The sequence below is a fragment of the Cnephaeus nilssonii genome (assembly GCF_951640355.1).
Source record: "Cnephaeus nilssonii genome assembly, chromosome: 2".
Classification (NCBI taxonomy): domain Eukaryota; kingdom Metazoa; phylum Chordata; class Mammalia; order Chiroptera; family Vespertilionidae; genus Cnephaeus; species Cnephaeus nilssonii.
In genome coordinates, this window is record NC_137073.1 from 71701587 (window position 1) to 71721328 (window position 19742).

The 19742-nt window shown below is 40.9% G+C and overlaps 2 protein-coding genes across 2 annotated transcripts in view; one reads left to right on the forward strand and one right to left on the reverse strand.

The window, feature by feature from the left end:
• MSH3 (mutS homolog 3) overlaps positions 1–5742 on the reverse strand; it is a 138617-nt gene extending 132875 nt beyond the window's left edge. The window contains exons 1-3 of the mRNA XM_079793623.1: positions 5398–5742; positions 4041–4161; positions 881–1101 (exon numbers count right to left, since the gene is read on the reverse strand). Coding sequence (XP_079649749.1) covers positions 881–1101; positions 4041–4161; positions 5398–5604 — 549 coding nt within the window. The 5' untranslated portion in view covers positions 5605–5742. The remainder of the gene's footprint in view (positions 1–880; positions 1102–4040; positions 4162–5397) is intronic.
• Positions 5743–5757: 15 nt separating this feature from the next.
• On the forward strand, positions 5758–19511 carry DHFR (dihydrofolate reductase). Its single transcript, XM_079793634.1, has 6 exons — positions 5758–5947; positions 6269–6318; positions 8185–8290; positions 11386–11512; positions 13909–14024; positions 16525–19511. Exons 1-6 carry the CDS (start codon positions 5862–5864, stop codon positions 16601–16603), a joined length of 564 nt encoding a protein of 187 aa, XP_079649760.1. The 5' UTR covers positions 5758–5861; the 3' UTR covers positions 16604–19511.
• Positions 19512–19742: the final 231 nt, after the last annotated feature.

A 19742-nucleotide genomic window follows, 5' to 3' on the forward strand; every position in this document is an offset into this window, starting at 1 on the left:
TATGACCTCTATATTTTTTGACTACTACACTCTGGTTAACTGCTTTAAATAGTAAAAGAAATTAAAAATAAGAACAAAACACCTTTTTTTTCCTGATGATCTAAGATAAGTCAATGGATTTTTAGCTTGATATTTTTCTGAGAAAAGAATTTATAGCTTTCATTGGATTTAAATCACTCAAATAAATGTAAAGTCTACTTCTCTAATTCAGTTGTCCTCAACCATGACTACACAATAAAATGAGAACTTTCGTATTGCTCAGTTCTTATTGAAAACCCATATATCATTTTAAGAAAAAGTTCTTGCTATCCGTATTTTTTTAAGTTCTCCAGTGATTCTAATTTAAAGCTGGGCTGAAAACCACTATTCTGAATTGTAGTATTCCATGATGGAGCAAGAGTTAAATTCCCAGGTTTTTGCAATGATGAAAAACATTAATAAGTTATAAAACAGTAGGAGGACACATATTCAGTTGGTTTACCTTTGAAAACCTCAAAACATCTACATAAGTTGCCCATTGTGACTGTCCAGGCTAATCATGGAAACTTTAAGGAGGACTGTAAGAAACGGTGCTGGTACTATCAACAAAGAATCCCCTAAGTCAGTGAACAGCTCCTGATCCAGGCATCATACATCAGAATCACTTGAGGCTTTTGCTTTATTTTGTTTTAATACAAACCAATTCATTCCTCCTTAATACACAGTAAATTAGAATCTCTAGGGTTTTCAAAATTTAAAAAAAAAGTAAAAGTTCCTTCAACTAATTCAAGTGATCAGCCAAGTTTGGGAACCATGCCCTGAGTGGACCCACAGAACCTAAAAACACTTCAGAACCTACTATTCTGGGTATTGGGTATTCGTCAATATAACTGTTACATACCTTCTGACTAGTTTTAGATTTGGAATCTTCAGAAGACGCGGCATTCTTTGCACGCAGAAGACTGATATCGTCGAAATCAGTACATTTGGGCAGAACTGCAAATCTCTCCTGCAGAGGCTCCCTCTGGACTCTGTTTTGAGGAGGGGCGGAATCGCAGCAGAATTCTTTCAGTTTCTCCAGAGACTTTAAAACAATCCTGGTCCTCAGACATTTCCTTGGCTCTTAGTTAGCAAATCAGAAGAAAATATAACAATAGTATTTTGTCTCGTGTCAATTCATAACCAGCATAGGATATGTAAGAGGGAGTTTCGTATTAAGCAAAGACTCTAGCTATGATATGATAAGGAAATAAAGAAACCTGGGTTCCGGGTAAAGATGGCATACTTGAAACATACATCTAAATTTCTAATTTCACTTGGTCCTAAAAAACCACAAGAAACTACAGAGTTTTGCTTTAAAAAACAAACAAAAAAACAAACAAAAAACCTCTAAGCTCATAAGTACAGAAAGAAAAGGAGAGTAAGACTTGCAAATAAAATATCTGAAGCTAAAATGAAAAATGAATGAGCAATAACCAATTTGGCATACCTGAAAGCTGAAGCCTAAATGGGTAGTGAAGAAAACCAAGAACCAGTCCTATATTAACAACACAAAATGCTTAAAGGCTCAGGAATTAGGGCACCAATAGCCTGAACGTAGAATGAAGGGAGGTTCTACCATAAAATAAAGAGGACTGGTTCCAAGTAAGTTGATCCCTAGACACCCTTAGCCTACCCTAAGTTCAAGGACAGCTGTCCTTCCTCCACATCAACAGAGGACTGGAGAATTCTCTGGAAACGGTAAATCAGGCCCGGCTGAGATGCAGTACTGTGCCTAAGACAAAAGAATACCAGTGGAAATACAGTCTTCCTGTATGCTAAGAAACTCTAATGGAAATACAGTCTGACTGTATGATGAGAAACACAACCTCTTCTGAGAGCCTCTGCTCAGAACAAAGCTCTCCCTTAGGCGGAAGCTGGGAGGCTCTGCATTGGGAAAGCTGACCAGCTCGGGGGAAAGACCTAAAGACACTGACACCAGGAGTGCACGAGGAAACCGGATCACCACTCCAGACACACCTGCGTTCCTGCCTCCACAGCTGTGCTCACACTATTCTTTCTCCCTGGTAAGGCCTAGCCCCCAATTTCCACACGTCAAAATTGTACTCTTTCATCAAGAGCCATCTCAAAGCTACCTTTCCCATGAAACGCTCTAATTCCCCAGCTTAAAAGTCATTTTCTTTCTCTATGTTCCTGTAACAGATCATATTTCTCTATAGAACTTATTACAGTCTGCCAATCAGCAGTTACTCCAGAAGCAATCAATCCGTAAAAGAAGGGAAACTGATCATTTGCTATACATTTACTGGTTATTTGCTATATAACAGAAAACACTGTTTTACCCTTTACAGCAATACTACTTAGGTAGCTACTATTATACAGAAAGAAACTGGGACTGCATTTACCATCTCTTACCTTCCCTTTTAAAGCAAAAATACTCTGAAGGCAAGAGTTGTGTTTTGCTCATTTCTAACAGTTTAAAACTTTTCATATTTCTATTTAAACCTCTTTTCAGATGTATACTTTATCTTATCTCCTATTAATCTCATGGCTAGAAAAATGTCTATTTGGATCTCTCCAATTGTATATATTCATCCTATTTACTATTACTCTCTCCGTTTCAAAATATATACTTGAATCAATCTTCAACAGTATAAGTTTATATATTATACAAGGGCTTCCTTCCTAAGGATATAAAAAAATTTTCCCAAGATGGAGGTGGGGTGCAAATCTTAAAAAAGAAGGAATATCTAAAACTGACATGTTAAAAACCTTGAGGTGATGGGGATATAAAGCACAGCATGTGGTATGCAGCCAACAATATTGCGATAACTATGAATGGTGCCAGGTGGGTACTAGACATATCAGGAGGAATCACTTCATAAATTATATAAATGTCTAACCACTATGCTCTACACATGAAACTAACATAAAATAATACTGAATGTCAACTGTAATTAAAAAAAAAAAAGCTTAAGATGAAGTAGCCGGCGATTCTTCTGGCTGGTGGATGCTCCTCTTTTCTTCCCACTATTTATTTTTGTTAAGTAAACTGTATGTAAAGTTCATATTTCAAAAACTCCCATTTCTATGACCTTATTTCTTCTACAAGCTTCAGAGTTCATTTAGCCAGATCTGGAGCAATGTGGACGTAGGGACAAGGAATTAGTGTGTGTGTGGTGAGACCCCTGGATGGAGTACTTTTATGCCCTCCTTACCACCCTTCCTTATCCTGCTCCCCTACTCCCAAGGAAGATTCCACCACAAAGCTTCATTCCTGAGCTGTTGTCAGTTCAGAAAGGCTTATATCAGTTCAGGTATGAGGGTAATAAAAAAAGAAGCATTTTCTGTCTTCCCTTATCACAAATTCTCCAGGCCAAAAACCAGAGAAAAATCTGCTCACCCACCTATATATCCAACACCACAGATAGAGGTCTAGGACCTCAGGAATGGTGGTTTTTATCCAAAACCTTTTCGTGTACAGAAAAAGCAGTTCCACACGGAAAAAGGGACAGGGGAGATCTACATGTCCTGACAATGGTAACTGTTCAAATGTTCTGCTTAGTGGAAAAGATAGCTGCAAATTAACATAAACAATATAAAACAACTTATAAAACATTAACTAATTTGTGGGTCTATGTGTGTACATATACAAGTGTATAAAGAGAAAAACCTCAAAGAATATACAGTATGCCCCACATTAGCAGTAGGCCTCACTGAAAGGGAGGAGTTACAGGGTCTGTCACTGTCTACCTTCTACATCTCTGTATTGCTTTTTCTTATTAAAAACATGTTTTACTTTTATCGTCAGGACAAAAATTACCTAGAGGGAACTCCAGCCAAACTGCAGAACTCCAGCTCCTACCTCCACTCTCCCAACCTCCTACGTACACCACCACCACGTATGGATGGGGCCACTCCACTCAAGCACAGCGGAGACCTTTCTCCACAAAGGAAAAAAATGGCAAAACTCTCCCAAGAGCCTCCTCTGCGCCCTGGATAATGCAAGAATATCAGAGCCACGACTGGTGAGAATGGAAAATCATTGCCACAGAACTCACCAGGGTTCCCAGACGGTACTGAATCACTTTGTCCTTCCTTTTCTTGGACTTTCTTTGCTTTCTTTTTAACAGGCCCATCATCCTCTAGTGGACTCGTTGTACTTCTGTCAATTTCTGCAACCTACATCAGGAAAGTTAGAAAATGATGTGTTCTCTCTCTAATCTCAAAACACTATGTATGCAAAATAATTTAAACCTTACTTTTGAATGACAGCAAGGTCCTTGCCATCCTTCCTTCCTACAATCACCTACTTGGAGTTCTGAAAAGACCTCTGGGTGAACGTTTTTACCATCATCAAAGACAAGGTGGAGACTGACCGGTCACTAGCCTCAGCTTCTCATGTCCTGCTAGAATTATTCGGTCAGCCTTCACCTATTTCAAATTATATAACTTGGATTACCCTACTTACACACATTAAATAAAAAACCTTTTAAGAGAAAAACTATTTGTTTAGTAAAGGTGAAATTAGATAGACAATAAAAGAACAGTATCACTTTTGCAATGTTAATTGTAATTTACATTTTATGTTCACCACTGAAAATGCCACAAGATTGTGAACATTTGTTGGCAGGAAGCCTGTCAAAAACTTAGGTCCTTCATCAGATACCCTCTAAATGGTGGGCATAAAATAAAATCTTGGTGAATTCATAAAAATGTAGACTACTGTCAAAAAACTAGAACAGGAGAGAACCAATCACTCTATGGAAAAAATATATAAATTAAGGAAACAAGATTTTGAAGCAGCCAAGCTGTCACCCTCATGAAAACTTAGAAGGTGGCTGAAAGCCAATCTGCAATCCCCTTCAACATCCTCAGTTTGAGAAACACTGTATCGGGGACCCCAGTGAGAGCTCCTCCTTAGGTGAAAAACAAACAAAAAATACCCACAACTACTTATTTTAGTCAGTCGAAGGGAGGCACCTAACAAAACCCGAATAAATAAGATAAATAAAACTCCTCTTAACATTCAATCCAGGGACCAAAAAGAGGTGGGCGAGGGAGGAGGATGTAGGTTAAAAGATGTATCCTTGGCCCACAGGCCCCTACCCTCATCAGAATGGGAGTCAGGAGACCTGAGCTCCAGTCTCTGGTCTGCCAGTAAGACTCTGTGATTTTGGCCTCAAGTCTATTTTCCCAGTGGAAACTGCAATCTTTGAACTGCACTCAGGATGGAGGATGGCCAGGCTTCTCCCGTCTTCACCTGCTCGAATCCCGCCCGAAGCTCTCTCTTCTGGCGCCTTCAACTCCCTAATTCTCCCGCCCGGGCCCCGCCTCCTCCTGCTCCACCCACAAGCCCCGCCCCGCCCACTTAGCCCCGCCCCTCGATGAGCCCGCCCAGTCCTGGGCCACACCCACCAAGTGTGGCCGCGCCCGAGGCTGGGAAGCGGACGCTGGAGGCGCTGCGGAGCCAGAGTCAGGTTCTCCCTCCTCCACCGCACCCGTGGGGGAGGAGGTGGATTTCAGGCTCCCCCTGGCCTGGAAGAATCGGCTCAAAACCGCTTGCCTTGCAGGGGCTGGGCCAGCGGCAGCCGCGCCGCCACCAGGTGGCTTTCGGCGCGACATCGCGGTGCAGAGACTGACAGCCAGGGGCACGGCCGAGTCGGGCGCGCGAGCCCGCGGCCCAGTTCCCGGGCGTCTGCGGGACCGAGCACGTCACGTCCCCACCTTGCACCGGGGCCGGGGCGGGGCGGGGCGGGGCGGGGGCGTGGTCTCGCGGGCGCCAATGCGACCGAGGGGGCGGGGTGGCCACGGTTTCGCGCCAAGCTTAGTTCACGGTTGCAGTGTGGCTCGCCAGCTCCGAGGATCTTAGGGCCGCCGTCATGGTTCGTACTCTAAACTGCATCGCCGCGGTGTCCCAGAACATGGGCATCGGCAAGAACGGAGACCTGCCGTGGCCCCCGCTCAGGTACCTGCCGGCCCGGGGATGGGTTGGTGCGCCAGCTGCCCTAGATCGAGGCACCTGGTCGGGGTGGCGCGGGGGTTGGACTTGCGACCCAAGCTGCCCGGAGCTGGGCCAGGCCTTCCTGCCGCGTCCGGAGCCGGGAAGCCAAGCTACTGGTTTCCGTCCCGCTCCTGCCGCCCCGCGAGGCGGTTTCCCCGCGGCGCCCTGCCCGGAGCCAAGCCCAGTCCTGGAGACGACCCCGTTCCTCGCACTTCTTGCCGGGGTGGTAGAGCTTGAGCCCACGGGAAAACGTTCTGAGTCTCTCCATGTGTCTTTAACTTGTAGGAATGAATTCAAGTATTTCCAAAGAATGACCACAACGACTTCGGCAGAAGGTAACAGGGGAGTGTTAAGTGATTGAGACCCCCCAGGGGTCTTTTTTTACCAGTGCAAATTTTACTTAAAAGTAGTTTTCCATGGTAAGCAGGGACCTTCTGTCTTACCATTGATCTGTGTGCAATTCCCAATGTTTATTAAACTTTAAAAAAAAACGTTCTTTGAAGTTTTATGTGGGTTGCGTAGAGTTGAAGTATTGGACAGATTGGCAGCTAGATAGAGGTTGGCCCTGGAGACCAGAGGAGGCTTTGAAATAGCCGCCTGACGTGGTAAGGCCTGAACGAAGGCGGTGGCGAGGGTAAAAGTCCAAAGAACGGTTACAGGATACTCGATTTGGAGACGAAGAAGTTAAAGGTGATGCCAGGAAGGCATCAAGGATGAGCTCTCTGGTTTTCAGTTTGAGTCTGGGTGATAGGGGAATAGGGTCCAATGGTAACTATATTGAGGTGCCTGTAGGATATTCAGGCACAGGGTACTGGGTGAATTGAGACATTAAAGAGAAGAGGATAACGCAAGAAAAGAATATGGGGTTTGGGGATACCCATTTAAAACCTAAGATGAATATTTGGTCATAGGAGGAGGAATAGCAGAGTAAACAGGGAAATAGAAAGGAGCAGGTGCAGCATAACTTGAACAGAACAGATACAAGTTCTTGGACTTGGCACTTAGGTCACTGATGGAGACAAAATGGCAAGAGCTTGAAGCCAAAAAATTGAAATGAACCACCCTCTAGAATCCTAAGTAGTCTGACCCTCGATGGTATGGCTCTGTTGGTTGGGCTTGTCCCATGCACCTAAAGGTTGCTGGTTAGATGCCAATCTGGGCACATGCCCCAGTGGTGGGCTTGAACCCTGGTAGGGGGTGTGCAGCAGGCAGTCAATTGATGTTTCTCTCCCTCTCCCTTCCTCTCTCTCTAAAAATCAATTAAAAATGTTTAAATTTAAAAAAAAAATCCTAAGTAGTCTGGAAATAGGAAACAAAATATGGAAAAATGCCTACTCTTACTACTTGTAGTTTGTAAATATTAGTGTGTTTTTTAAATCAAGCTAATTCGGGAATCATAAATGTGTATATTCCTTTGATCCAGAGATCTGATTCACAAGGCTTTTTCTCCTAAATAATTCTACCAGAAATGGAAGCTCTGTATATAAAAATTTGTTTTAAGGAAAGAGGCACAAATTGAAAGTAGTTCATTTTATTCTTGCAAAATATATCTGCATTTTATTTTGTTTTATATATGTATTTTTTATTGTTGACAGTATTTCAGATATCTCCCATTTTCTCCCCCTTTACCCCTCTCCACCCAACCCCTACCCACCCACCCCCAGGTCTTCCAAATTGAAAGTATTTTAGCTAATTGAATGGAATATTAAGCAGTTATCTTTAAAAGTATGACTATTGTAAATCTACAAAGTACACAAATACGAGTACTATTGTATTAAAAGTTGAACAGTACTTTTTAGATGTCAAACATTGTTCAAAGTCTTCAGTCCCCACAATCCTAGAAGTAGGAACTAGTACGTTACCTTCATTTTGTAGATAAGGATAGTAAGGCACAGAAGATTAACATGACCTGCTTAGTAGATAACAGAATCTTTGCTTTTCAGTACTATATTATACATGACTGCAATTGATTAAAACTATATTGCATATAAATTGGATAAAGCCAAAGGGGAAAATAATTACTATATTTAGATAATGGGTGATAAATGATAAATTTTGGTAAGGCTGTTAAATTTTTTAATTTTTAAAGCAGTTCCACTAGATGTCAATATGATAGTTATATTATACATACATACAAATATATGAATATACATACACATATATATTCCCAAAATATATCTCTTCTCCCTGTGATTTTATAGGTAAACAGAATTTGGTGATTATGGGTAGGAAGACCTGGTTCTCCATTCCCGAGAAGAGTCGGCCTTTAAAGGACAGGATTAATTTAGTTCTCAGTAGAGAACTCAAGTAAGTACTACAACATAAATTCAACACAAGAAAACCATGTCCCATTTCTTATGCTGGAGGTCAGTATATGACAAAATAAAATACTATGAATGTAGCTATTGATGAAGCTGCTTAATACTACATAGGTAATAACAGAAAATGAATAAGTAGTTACAACTTATTCTGCTGCTTAAGTGAGTGATTTCATCACCTTAAAAAGTTGCATTAAATCTCACTATGATAACAGAATTGCAGGTTTCCTTGAACCATTACTCATTCAATTCAGAAGGGTCAAATATCAGTTATATAATGTAAATTAATAAATCTTTTCAGTTGCACAAAGAATCAAAATACATGTTTTTTGTACAACCAGTTGGCCTCTGCTATGAATTTTTCTGCCCTCCAGGCTAATATAGTTAGTTCCTGATGACTGGAAATGAACAGGAAAGGGGGTGGGGAGGTTTAATAGCATTAAAACTACCTATGAAATCAACTCCAGTGCTTTTGCCTGCACCATAGCTTCCATGTCATTTATCCCACTTGTGATATATCCTGATTTCTATATTTTTTGTTGTTGTTTACATTGGTCCTAACCCATGAAAATAATTTTCTGAACCTCAGGGGTCTGTTTGTTTGGGGGAGTGATTGGCCTGAATTAGACCTTAAGGAAAAGTTTGGGATTGGCATGGTAATTGTTGTTTCTTAAACTACTAATGTAATCATAACAATATCTTACAATGAATTGGATTACGCAGTTGTGGAGGCTGGCTAGGCAAGTCCAAAATTTGTAGGGCAGGCCATCAGGAAGGGGAGGCTAGAACTCTTCACGGGCTGAAGCAGATGCCTGCAGGTGAAATTTCTTCAGAGAAGCCTCAGATCTGTTTTTAAGGCTCTTCACCTGATTGAATCTGGCCCACCCAGATTAAAGCCATCCTATATAATAAAGAGGTAATATGCAAATTGACCCTCACATAAGATGGCTGTCCCATGTGGTCAAAGATGGCCAGCAGGAGAGGGTAGTTGTGGGTGATAAGGCCAGCAGGGGAGGGCAGTTGGGGGCAAACAGGCCTGCAGGGGAGGGAGGGCAGTTAGGGGGAACCAGGCCTGCATGGGAGGGCAGTTAGGAGCAACCAGGCCAGCAGGGGAAGGCAGTTGGGGGGGACCAGGTCTGCAGGGGAGGGCAGTTGGGGGCGACCATGCCGGCAGGGGAGGGCAGTTGGGGGCGATTGGGCCGGCAGGGGAGGGCAGTTGGCAGTGATCAGGCTGGCAGGGGAGCGGTTAGGGGGTGATCAGGCTGGCAGGCAGAAGTGGTTAGGGGCAATCAGGCAGGCAGGCATGCAGGCAGGTGAGCGGTTTGGGAGCCAGTAGTTTCAGATTGTGAGAGGGATGTCCGACTGCCACAGGGATCGGGCCTCAACCGGCAGTCGGACATCCCCCAAGGGGTCCCAGATTGGAGAGGGTGCAGGCTGGGCTGAGGGACACCCCCCCACACACAGTGCACGAATTTTGTGCACTGGGCCTCTAGTCCATTATAAACTTGAATCACATTTATAAAACACCTTCACAGCAACACCTAGATTAGCAAAGGACTATAGCCAAGTGAACACGTCAAAGACCATCAAACCATAGGAAGGAAAAAATATTACACCAATATAGGCTAAGGGGGTTCAGGCTTCTATAGATTTTCTCACAGATCCCTCCTAAGATAGCATAGGTAAAAACCTGGAAAAAAGTGTACCAGAATATGTGCATTGCTTGTCTTTGGGTGATGGGGAATATATTGATATGCATCTTGCCATCTTCCTCAATCTTCATACTGTTCTCTTTCTCCTGGTTGCTAGGATATTCTGGTTACCTTCTACTTGGTATAATCCAAGTTTACAGACTATTGCCATTTCCAGAAACTTGTTAATAACATATTCTTGAATACTAAAGTTTATTTGTGGCTAGCTTGAGGTAAAACAAATCTCAGTGGGAGAGATGTTCAGTTGAGACAGCAAATCTCCTCAAATGATAAGTCTGACTTCTTCTTTATGACCCCTCTGTGCTATGTGTATGGTTGTTAATTATATATTTATATGTAATACTTGTTGGTGTATTTCACTTTTTATTTATAAGCAGAGAGAAAATTTAAAGTCTTCATTGTTAAGCATGCAAAGGAACTAGGGATATCAATTAGGGAAAAAATTTAGAGTTTCTTTTTAATCCTGCCTTCTGTTTCCCTGGTCAATTGCTGGTCAGTTCCACACATATCCTGAGCACCTACTGTGTACCAAGTACTACTGGGCCCTGAATAAAAGGGGAAGGATTTGCACATGAAAATCACTATTGCTTCTGTAAATTTTCAGAGATAATCTTTCACCACCAGCCACTTCCCCATGTGAGAAGAAAATGAAACCTCAAGATAATCCCAAAATTTGCTGCCCCATACTAGTTATTTTGAGTAGCTATTTACTTAATACGCCTTAGGGGGGAAAAATGCTTTTTAATGGCTTTCTATACTATCAAGTTGTCGCTTTAAAAATAATGCTATACAGCCACATTTGGAAAACAGAGTGGCACCTTTTCAAAAGGTTAAACATAGAGTTATATGACACAGCAATTCTACTCCTTGGTATATACCCAGGAGAAATGAAAATATATGACCACACAAAAACTTGTACACAAATGTTCATAGCAGCATCATTCATAGCAACATCTAAAAATTGGAAGCATCCCAAATGTTCAACCAAGATAAATAAAATATGCTATATCCATACAATGGAATATTTATTAACCTATATAATAAAAGGCTAATATGCAAATTGTCCCCTCGACCTGGGGACGGGGACGGCCATCCCTCCAGAGACAACTATTGTTCTGATTTTCTTCCACCATAAATATCTCAAGATATCAGAAGTATTTTTGTATTTTGATTCACTGTTGACCATACATACACAAATGTGGGTTAAATTATTAGTCATGGGCCATATTGCTGTTAGTAACTGTTTATTGTTGAGAGGATTCCTATTTATATAACAATTTTAGTTTTATAATTATTGCTTCCCATACAGATTATTTAACTAGTATGAATGGCTTTTGTAGAAATTATATGTAATTCTTTCTCTTAACCTCAGGGAACCTCCAAAAGGAGCTCATTTTCTCGCCAAAAGTCTGGATGATGCCTTAAAACTTATTGAGGAACCAGAATTAACAAATAAAGTGGATATGGTTTGGATAGTGGGAGGCAGTTCCGTTTATAAGGTAAGTAAAGTTACCTATAAACACAAAGAATTTTTCCACTCTACTTTCTTTCAGCTTCCCTGCCATCTGTATGTATTAAGAATTGAGCAAAGAAGCACATTTTCCCTGCTATAAGTTAGACACATTGTCAATTTGACTTCTTGTTGATACTGTCGTGCAAACTAAATAAAAAAGTAAAAGTAAGTTTTTAAGTCTTTACCAGTTTATCTCCAATTCAACATAGTTGATGTTTCCAATTTAAAAAACATTCTAAATTCTTCCCTTAGAACCATACTGGACTGCACTGTTTTCTATTCCTTGGATGTGCCCTGGTACACTGAGTTAGCCCTGTGTCTTCAAGGATTAACGTCTTTTACTGAGAAAGTGGTGGGGCTCTCAGTTGATGTACACTGACCAGTATATGAATTTGTTAAAAGCAGGAAACTTTGCCTCAAAAATTTTCATATAATGTCAGGGTATGCAAAAAGCATTAGTTTATGTCATAAGGTAGGTAAAAGAAAATATTCCTTCTTCTTGACACCAAATGACGTCCAGCTTTCAAAAATTTTGAGGAAAATAAAAGGAATTTTTCTATGCTTTTAAAACACTCTAGAAAGATTAATATTTATGGGAAGGAAAAAAAATCAGCTCCTATCCTTTGGGAGCTTGTGGTTACATGTACACTGAAATTATTTGAGAAAGAAGAGGTATACCAGGATCTTAGATGGAATTACAAAAACTGTTTCTTAGGTTCCATTTCTACAACCTTTTAAACAATATACTACATACTTAAAATTAAATTCATTTATATAATTTGATATATCTATATGTAGTAAGTAATAAGGAAGTAGAACCTCCAGGTTATAATTCTGCATTATCCACCTACCTCACATCACACACTAGCTTGTGGAACATTTAGGCTTCTCTTCTTATTGGCCAAAGTGGGTCAACTAGCCTGTGTTTGTAAATAAAGTTTCATTGGGACACAACCACAGCCATTGGCTTTAGTATTGACTGTGGGTGCATTTGCCTAAACGTAAGAGAAACTACATGGCCCACAAAGCCTAAAATACTTACTATCTGACCCTTTACAGAAAAGGTTTGCCAAACATCATTAACTTTGATACAGACTTTCAAAAGCGGCAGTGGTTAGTCCTGCTCAATTTTCCTAAATTTTGGTACAGCAAGAAATGGTAGCCGAAACCGGTTTGGCTCAGTGGATAGAGCGTCGACCTGCGGACTCAAGGGTCCCAGGTTCGATTCCGGTCAAGGGCATGTACCTTGGTTGCGGGCACATCCCCAGTGGGGGGGTGTGCAGGAGGCAGCTGATCGATGTTTCTCTCTCATCGATGTTTCTAACTCTCTATCCCTCTCTCTTCCTCTCTGTAAAAAATCAATAAAATATATTTAAAAAAAAAAAAAGAAATGGTAGAATATCTACTTGTTTGAGTCAAGAGAATAAATGATATAATACTCTAAGCCAGGTGTCCTCAAACTACGGCCCATGGGCCACATGCGGGTGTTTTTGCTGTTTTGTTTTTTTACTTCAAAATAAGATATGTGCAGTGTGCATAGGAATTTGTTCATAGTTTTTTTTAAACTATAGTCCGGCCCTCCAACGGTCTGAGGGACAGTGAACTGGCCCCTGTTTAAAAAGTTTGAGGACCCCTGCTCTAAGCTGTAGTATTGAAAATAAAAGGTAAAATTTGTTCTGTGCCCTTATTTGGAATTTTAAAGATAAACACTTAAAATTATATATATTTTTTTTTTTTTTTTTTTTTTTTTTTTTTTCAAGCCAGAGTTAATTGCTTTCTTGGAGCTGCAGCTAGGACTCGTGACTTTTTATCAACAGTATTATAGGCGTTAGTTAGAAAAGTCATTAACAATATGAGGCTAAATACAATCATTAGCAACAAGAGGCAGAATAAATTACCTACCAGCATTTAACTATCTCCTGGGGAAATGGAAACATCATTAAATTTTGTATAAATGTACCAACTGTGCCCTTGATGTTTTCATTAGTCAAAGTCTTGTGAAAGTGTACTATCTTATCTATATATATGTAAATTTTTCTATATCCAGTAACTAGACAATTGGGGGTTCTTAATTCCTAAGCAACCACCAACAAAAAAAGACAAAACTGAACAATTAAGTGAAAAAAAGAGTTCATATAAGCAAACTAGAGGCCAGAATATATTTTAACTCACTCACACAATTAGATATAATGATTAGTGCCATTCTCAACATAAATAAGACTAGTTTGTGGGGCTCTAAAGTAAAGAATGGGATATTTAAATAGCATTCTTTCATATCTGGTACAAACTTGACTATATAATTAAAACAAACAAAAATCTTGAGTTCTGTTTCTTTTGACACAGATAATTAAGGAAATTGATGACTTTTGTTTTATTTCCAAGGAAGCCATGAACAAGCCCGGCCCTCAACGACTCTTTGTGACAAGGATCATGCAGGAATTTGAAAGTGATACATTTTTTCCAGAAATTGATTTGGAGAAATATAAACTTCTCCCAGAGTAAGTAAAATGTTATATATTATTCTGAAGCGCTTTTGGATTTACAGCTTAAGCATTATAGGAAAGGTCCCAGCCAGTGTGACTCAGTGGTTGAGCTTTTACCAATGAGCCAGGCAGTCAATTCCTGGTCAAGGCACATGCCCAGGTCGTGGGCTCGATCCCCAGTTTGGGGCATGCAGGAAGCAGCCAATCAATGATTCTCTCTCATCATTGATGTTTCTATCTCTCTCTCCCTCCCTTCCTCTCTGAAATTAATAAAATTCCTCCCTTCCTCTCTGAAATTAATAAGGAAGAGTATGTCTCTCAGATTGAATTTGGGGTAGTAATGTGTTTTATAGGCAAATACTATAGAAAATTTTTGGAATTCTGCTTGAACAGACTTGGTAATGTTCAAGTTTTAGTGATTTTACTGAAATCTAGAGTAGTCCTTAGTCCATTCTATGAGAATTGTATTCAGCATCAAACACTGTCCTGAGCATTGGGGAAAGAGTGTTTACCAAAACAGATGCTATTCACTATTCTCCAGATTACTTTTTTTTTTTAACTATATATATATTTTTTTTTAATTTTTATTTTATTGATTTTTACAGGGAGGAAGGGAGAGGGATAGAGAGCTAGAAACGTCGATGAGAGAGAAACATCGACCAGCTGCCTCCTGCACACCCCCCACTGGGGATGTGCCCGCAACCAAGGTATATGCCCTTGACCGGAATCGAACCTGGGACCTTCCAGTCCGCAGGCCGACGCTCTATCCACTGAGCCAAACCGGTTTCGGCCAGATTACATTTTTGTAGTAGAGAGTTAGAGTGGCAAATAATAGATAAACATCAAGAGTTGCTGTGTGGAGAATTGAAATACTGTGATGTGATAAATACTGTGTAGTCTGAGCAGTCCTCTCTGAAGAGTGATGTCTACACTGTTATCTGAGAAATTGGGGTATGCTTTTCCCCACTGGGTGCTGGAGGTGGGGTCCCTACAGTATCTCAAAGAAAAGAATTTTCTAAGACTCGCATGGGAAGATGAATGATTTTTATTTGCGTGGAATTACATCCCTGGGTTTCCAAAGCCCCATTCCAGTCATGGGAAAAGTGTAGCTGGGGTTTCAATAGAGCTAGAAGCAAAGCCACTGTCCAGAGTTTCTGTTCCAAGTTGCAGCTGGGTCCATTTCAACATCAGGCTAGTTGCAGTCCATTAGTCCACTGTGTGTGTGGGGTCGGCCATGTGGGCGAATGCCAGGAAGCAGGAGCAAGAGAGCCCTGCAAGCCAGGAGCCAAGAGTAACGTGCCAAGAGAAACCAAGAGAGCAAACTCATTTGTTCAGAGGATTAAATACCCCAATTTCTCGCCCTTGAGGTGGCCATGCCCATTCTGGCCAATGACCTGTTCCCAGGCGAGACTGACAGGCAGGCACCTTCCCAAGGACACCCCAACTTCATTGGGCATGCATCTGTTCTCCCTGTCCAGTCCCTTCCCCCAGCTATTTTCAAGGAATAGACCAGTGGCTCCCTGGGGAGTGTAAAGCTTTAGCTTCCTGGTGGAGCTGCCTAAATGACATGCCTATAATATTTGGCCTTCCCTTTGCTCCTTTCCTGTTAATAATAACTAGGTTAATTACAACAGTATTATTACTAGGATCTAAATGACAAGTCAGCCATGCTTAGAGCAGGAAAGAGCATTCCAGGAACCAGAAATAGTCAGTGCAGAGACCCAATGACGGACACAAGCTTGGCATGTTCCCTGAGCCTCCTTGAAAGCCACTGAGGGCATTGTGAGCCAGGGGAAGACCCAAATGGATCAGATCAAATGCAGGGGTAGGAGGTTCTGAATTGAGTGATGTTCTAGCTGTTTATGGAGAATGGACTAGAGGGAAGTGAAGCTGACAAACCAGTTAGTTGCAGTAGTTCAGATGAAAGATGAAGGGACTTAGATAGCAGTGGTGGAGATGAAAAGAAGAGATTACACTTGCTTTACTGTGTAGTAGTGATTTTAGCATGAAACTGCCTGATTTTGAAAACTCATAGCATTTTAGTTTAAAAGAACTTTTCAGATTTAAGATTAATTATATCAACTCTTACATTAAGTCTATGGTCTGGTATAGTGTAAGGAATGAGTCCAAGTTCATTCTTTTGTAAGTGGCTATCCAGTTGTCCTAGCACTGTTTGTTGAAAAGATACTCTTTCCCCCATTAAGTTGTTTTGACACCCTTATCAAAAATCAGTGGACCATTGCCCTGGCCAGTGTGGCTCAGTTGGTTGAGCATTGGTCCCGTGCACCAAAAAGGTCACCAGTATGATTTCCAATCAGAGCACATGCCTGGATTGTGGGCTTAATAGTAGGGGTGTGCAGGAGGCAGCCAATAGATGTTGTACTCTCATATCTGTGTTTCTTCCTCTCTCTCTCTCTCTCTCTCTCTCTTTCTCTCATAAAAATCAATAAAATGTTCTTTTAAAAAAATTGTTTTAATTGATAATTATTTAATTGTATGTATATTTCTTTTACAGGTACCCAGGTGTTCTTTCTGATGTCCAGGAGGAAAAAGGCATTAAGTACAAATTTGAAGTGTATGAAAAGAATGAGTAATGTGAAGGTGTTTTCTGATTCATTTCAAGTTGTTCCCCATCCCCTCCAAACAATTATATATTTAACATTAGAAAAAGATATTTCTGTTAATTAGATCTGTGGATAATTATTTCTAAGCAATGTATTTTTAATAATTAGTTTTCATCTGAACCACAACATTTGTGAAATATCTGTTTCTGTAACTGTCTGAATCCTCAAGAAATTCTGAGGATTAGGTGCCTAGCACCTGCCTAGGGTAACATATGCCAAGAAACCACAATGGGAGAATCCCCTGGTGGTATTCGTTACCTATAAAGAAAGGAGCTAGCCGAATTTGTCCAAATGTCAGAAACGGATTATAAACAGAAGAATTAGAACTTAGATATTAAACTAGAAGTAGATCAATCAAAACAGGGACCAGAATTACTCTATGCATATCACACTTCTGAAAAAAGTTCAGTTCACTCAGAGAATCACTAAGTTGAGAACTACAGTGTATTCCATAGAGATAGAAAGAAGCAGGTAGGAGACTACTTTCTTGATGATTAAAAGAAAAGGTCAGAGACCTTTAAAAACACTGTTGATGTTTAAAAACATCTTGGGTGAGATGCCATTGGATGTTACAATGATTGAACAAGAATAGGCTGCCCTTCACACACAAAAGGTAATCTAATAACAAGCATATGGCTAAAATTAAAAGTTAAAAGAATGGATATTGCTAGAAACCAAAATTAGTAAGTTAGAAGATAAACTTCACATAATTAAAAAATGAAAATTAAAACATGTTTTATCCATCATGTTAGGAAATACTTGGATTTTTAGGTATCCAAAGAAATAGCATTTTTTGCCTTATAAATTGGCACAGATTTTTTTAGGGTAAAAGTTAACAATATCGGAAAATGAAGGCATAAGGTATACACCTGTACGTGCTGCCTCTCACAACCACACCAAAACTACAACTAAAAGACAAAACGTCTATCACCCAGAACCATGGGAAAGCTGGCTGAGTAGAAGTTCTACAACTAGAAGGAAAGAGAAAAGAGCATTGAGACCAGGTAGGACATGCACAAGCGTGGAAAAGCAGAGGTATGGAGGCGTGCGCAAATTGGGCTGGCAACTGGATGTGCTGTTTTTTTCAATCCAAAGGGAGACACAAGCTCCCGACTGCTCTGAACTCCAGTTTCCGGCGAGACTCTGGGGATCCAGACTCCTACGGGGAGAAGCTGGACTGTCTGCCATCGGGTCGGAAAGTGAGGATGGCTTTCTTGCAGAGGTGCGCGCAGGAATCATTGTTTACTGCGCTAGGGCGCCGGACGGGACGCGGAAACGCAGAGACGGCTGACTGGCAGCCATCGCTGTTTGCCACGTCCTAGTGATTCCCTGAGACCCCGCCTCGCCCAATTTACAAACCCACCCAAACTGTGTGCAGCGGCTTTTGAATATGAATGGCCTGCCCTATCGCAACTTAACCTAACAAACTGCAGCTCCGGTCAGACAGCTCCAAACCTCCAAACCCTAAGCAAAGAGGAGAAATCTGCAGATCTTGCTGTAGCTCCTGCTGGGTGGCCTCAGACAGTAGCTGACCTGCACCTCCTTGGAGATCCAGGAGCCAGTGTACCTAGTGGTCAGTGTGAGACAACACCAGATTTCAACTCCTCACATCCATAAGTGACACACTCAAGAGGCACTTGAGTGAGCACCAAAGCCCCACTGAAACAAGTCCTGCCCCATAAGGGTGACTCCAGCACAGCAGTTCTTCCATTATAGACACAGCCAGGTGATTGGGGAGGCTGAACCACTGGGCCCTATAGGTCACCTACCATACAAAACCACTCCGTCAACACAGGGAAGCAGCTAAAATGCAGAGACAAATAAACATGTCACGAATGAAAGAAATGGAGGAAAGCAAACTACTGGACATAGAGTTCAAAACCACAGTTATAAGGTTACTCAAGAATCTGCTAGAAACCTCTGAGGAACTTAGTGAGACCTTTAAGGATCTTAATGAGAATGCCAAAAACATGGAAAAGGACCAGTCAGAAATTAAGCATTCACTGTCTGAAATAAAGAATATACAGAAATTCAACAGTAGACCAAAGGACCCCAAGAATCAAACCAAAGATTTGAAATAGGAAACAAAAACACCCAACCAGAGAAACAAAAAGAAAAAAGAATCCAAAAATATGAAGATAGTGTAAGAAGCCTCTGAGACAACTTTAAGCGTACCAACATCCGAATTATGGGGGTGCCAGAAGAAGAGAGAGCAAGATACTGAAAACATATTTGAAGAAATAATGACAGAAAACTTCCCCCACCTGGTGAAAGAAATAGACTTACAAGTCCAGGAAGCGCAGAGAACCCCAAACAAGAGGAATCCAAAGAGGACCACACCAAGACACATCATAATTAAAATGCCAAGGGCAAAAGACAAAGAGAATCTTGAAAGCAGCAAGAGAAAAACAGTTACCTACAAGGGAGTACCCATACGACTGTCAGCTGATTTCTCAACAGAAACTATGCAGGTCAGAAGGGAGTGGCAAGAAATATTCAAAGTGATGAACAGCAAGAACCTACAACCAAGATTACCCAGCAAAGCTATCATTCAGAATTGAAGGTCAGATAAAGAGCTTCACAGATAAGAAAAAGCTAAAGGAGTTCATCACCACCAAACCAGGATTATATGAAATGCTGAAAGGTATTCTTTAAGAAGAGGAAGAAGAAGAAAAAGGTAAAGATAAAAATTACAAACAACAAAGTGACAACAAATACATACCTATCAACAAGTGAATCTAAAAAGCAAGTGAATAAAAAATCTGATGAACAGAATAAACTGGTGAATATAATAGAATCAGGGGCATAGAAAGGGAGTGGACTGACAATTCTCGGGGGGAAGTGGGTGTGAGGGGTGCTGGAAGAGATTGGACAAAAATCGTACACCTATGGATGAAGACAGTGGCGGGGGGTAAGGGCATGGGGTTGGGGGGGGGGGCGGGAATCAGGTGGAGGGGAGCTATGGGAGGAAAAAAGAGGAACATCTGTAATAATCTGAACAATAAAGACTTGTTAAAAAAAATAATATCAATTAAAATTCATAATAACCTGGCTTTGGACACACAACTTCTACTTCTGGAAATTAATCCTGAACAAAGAGCTGGACCCA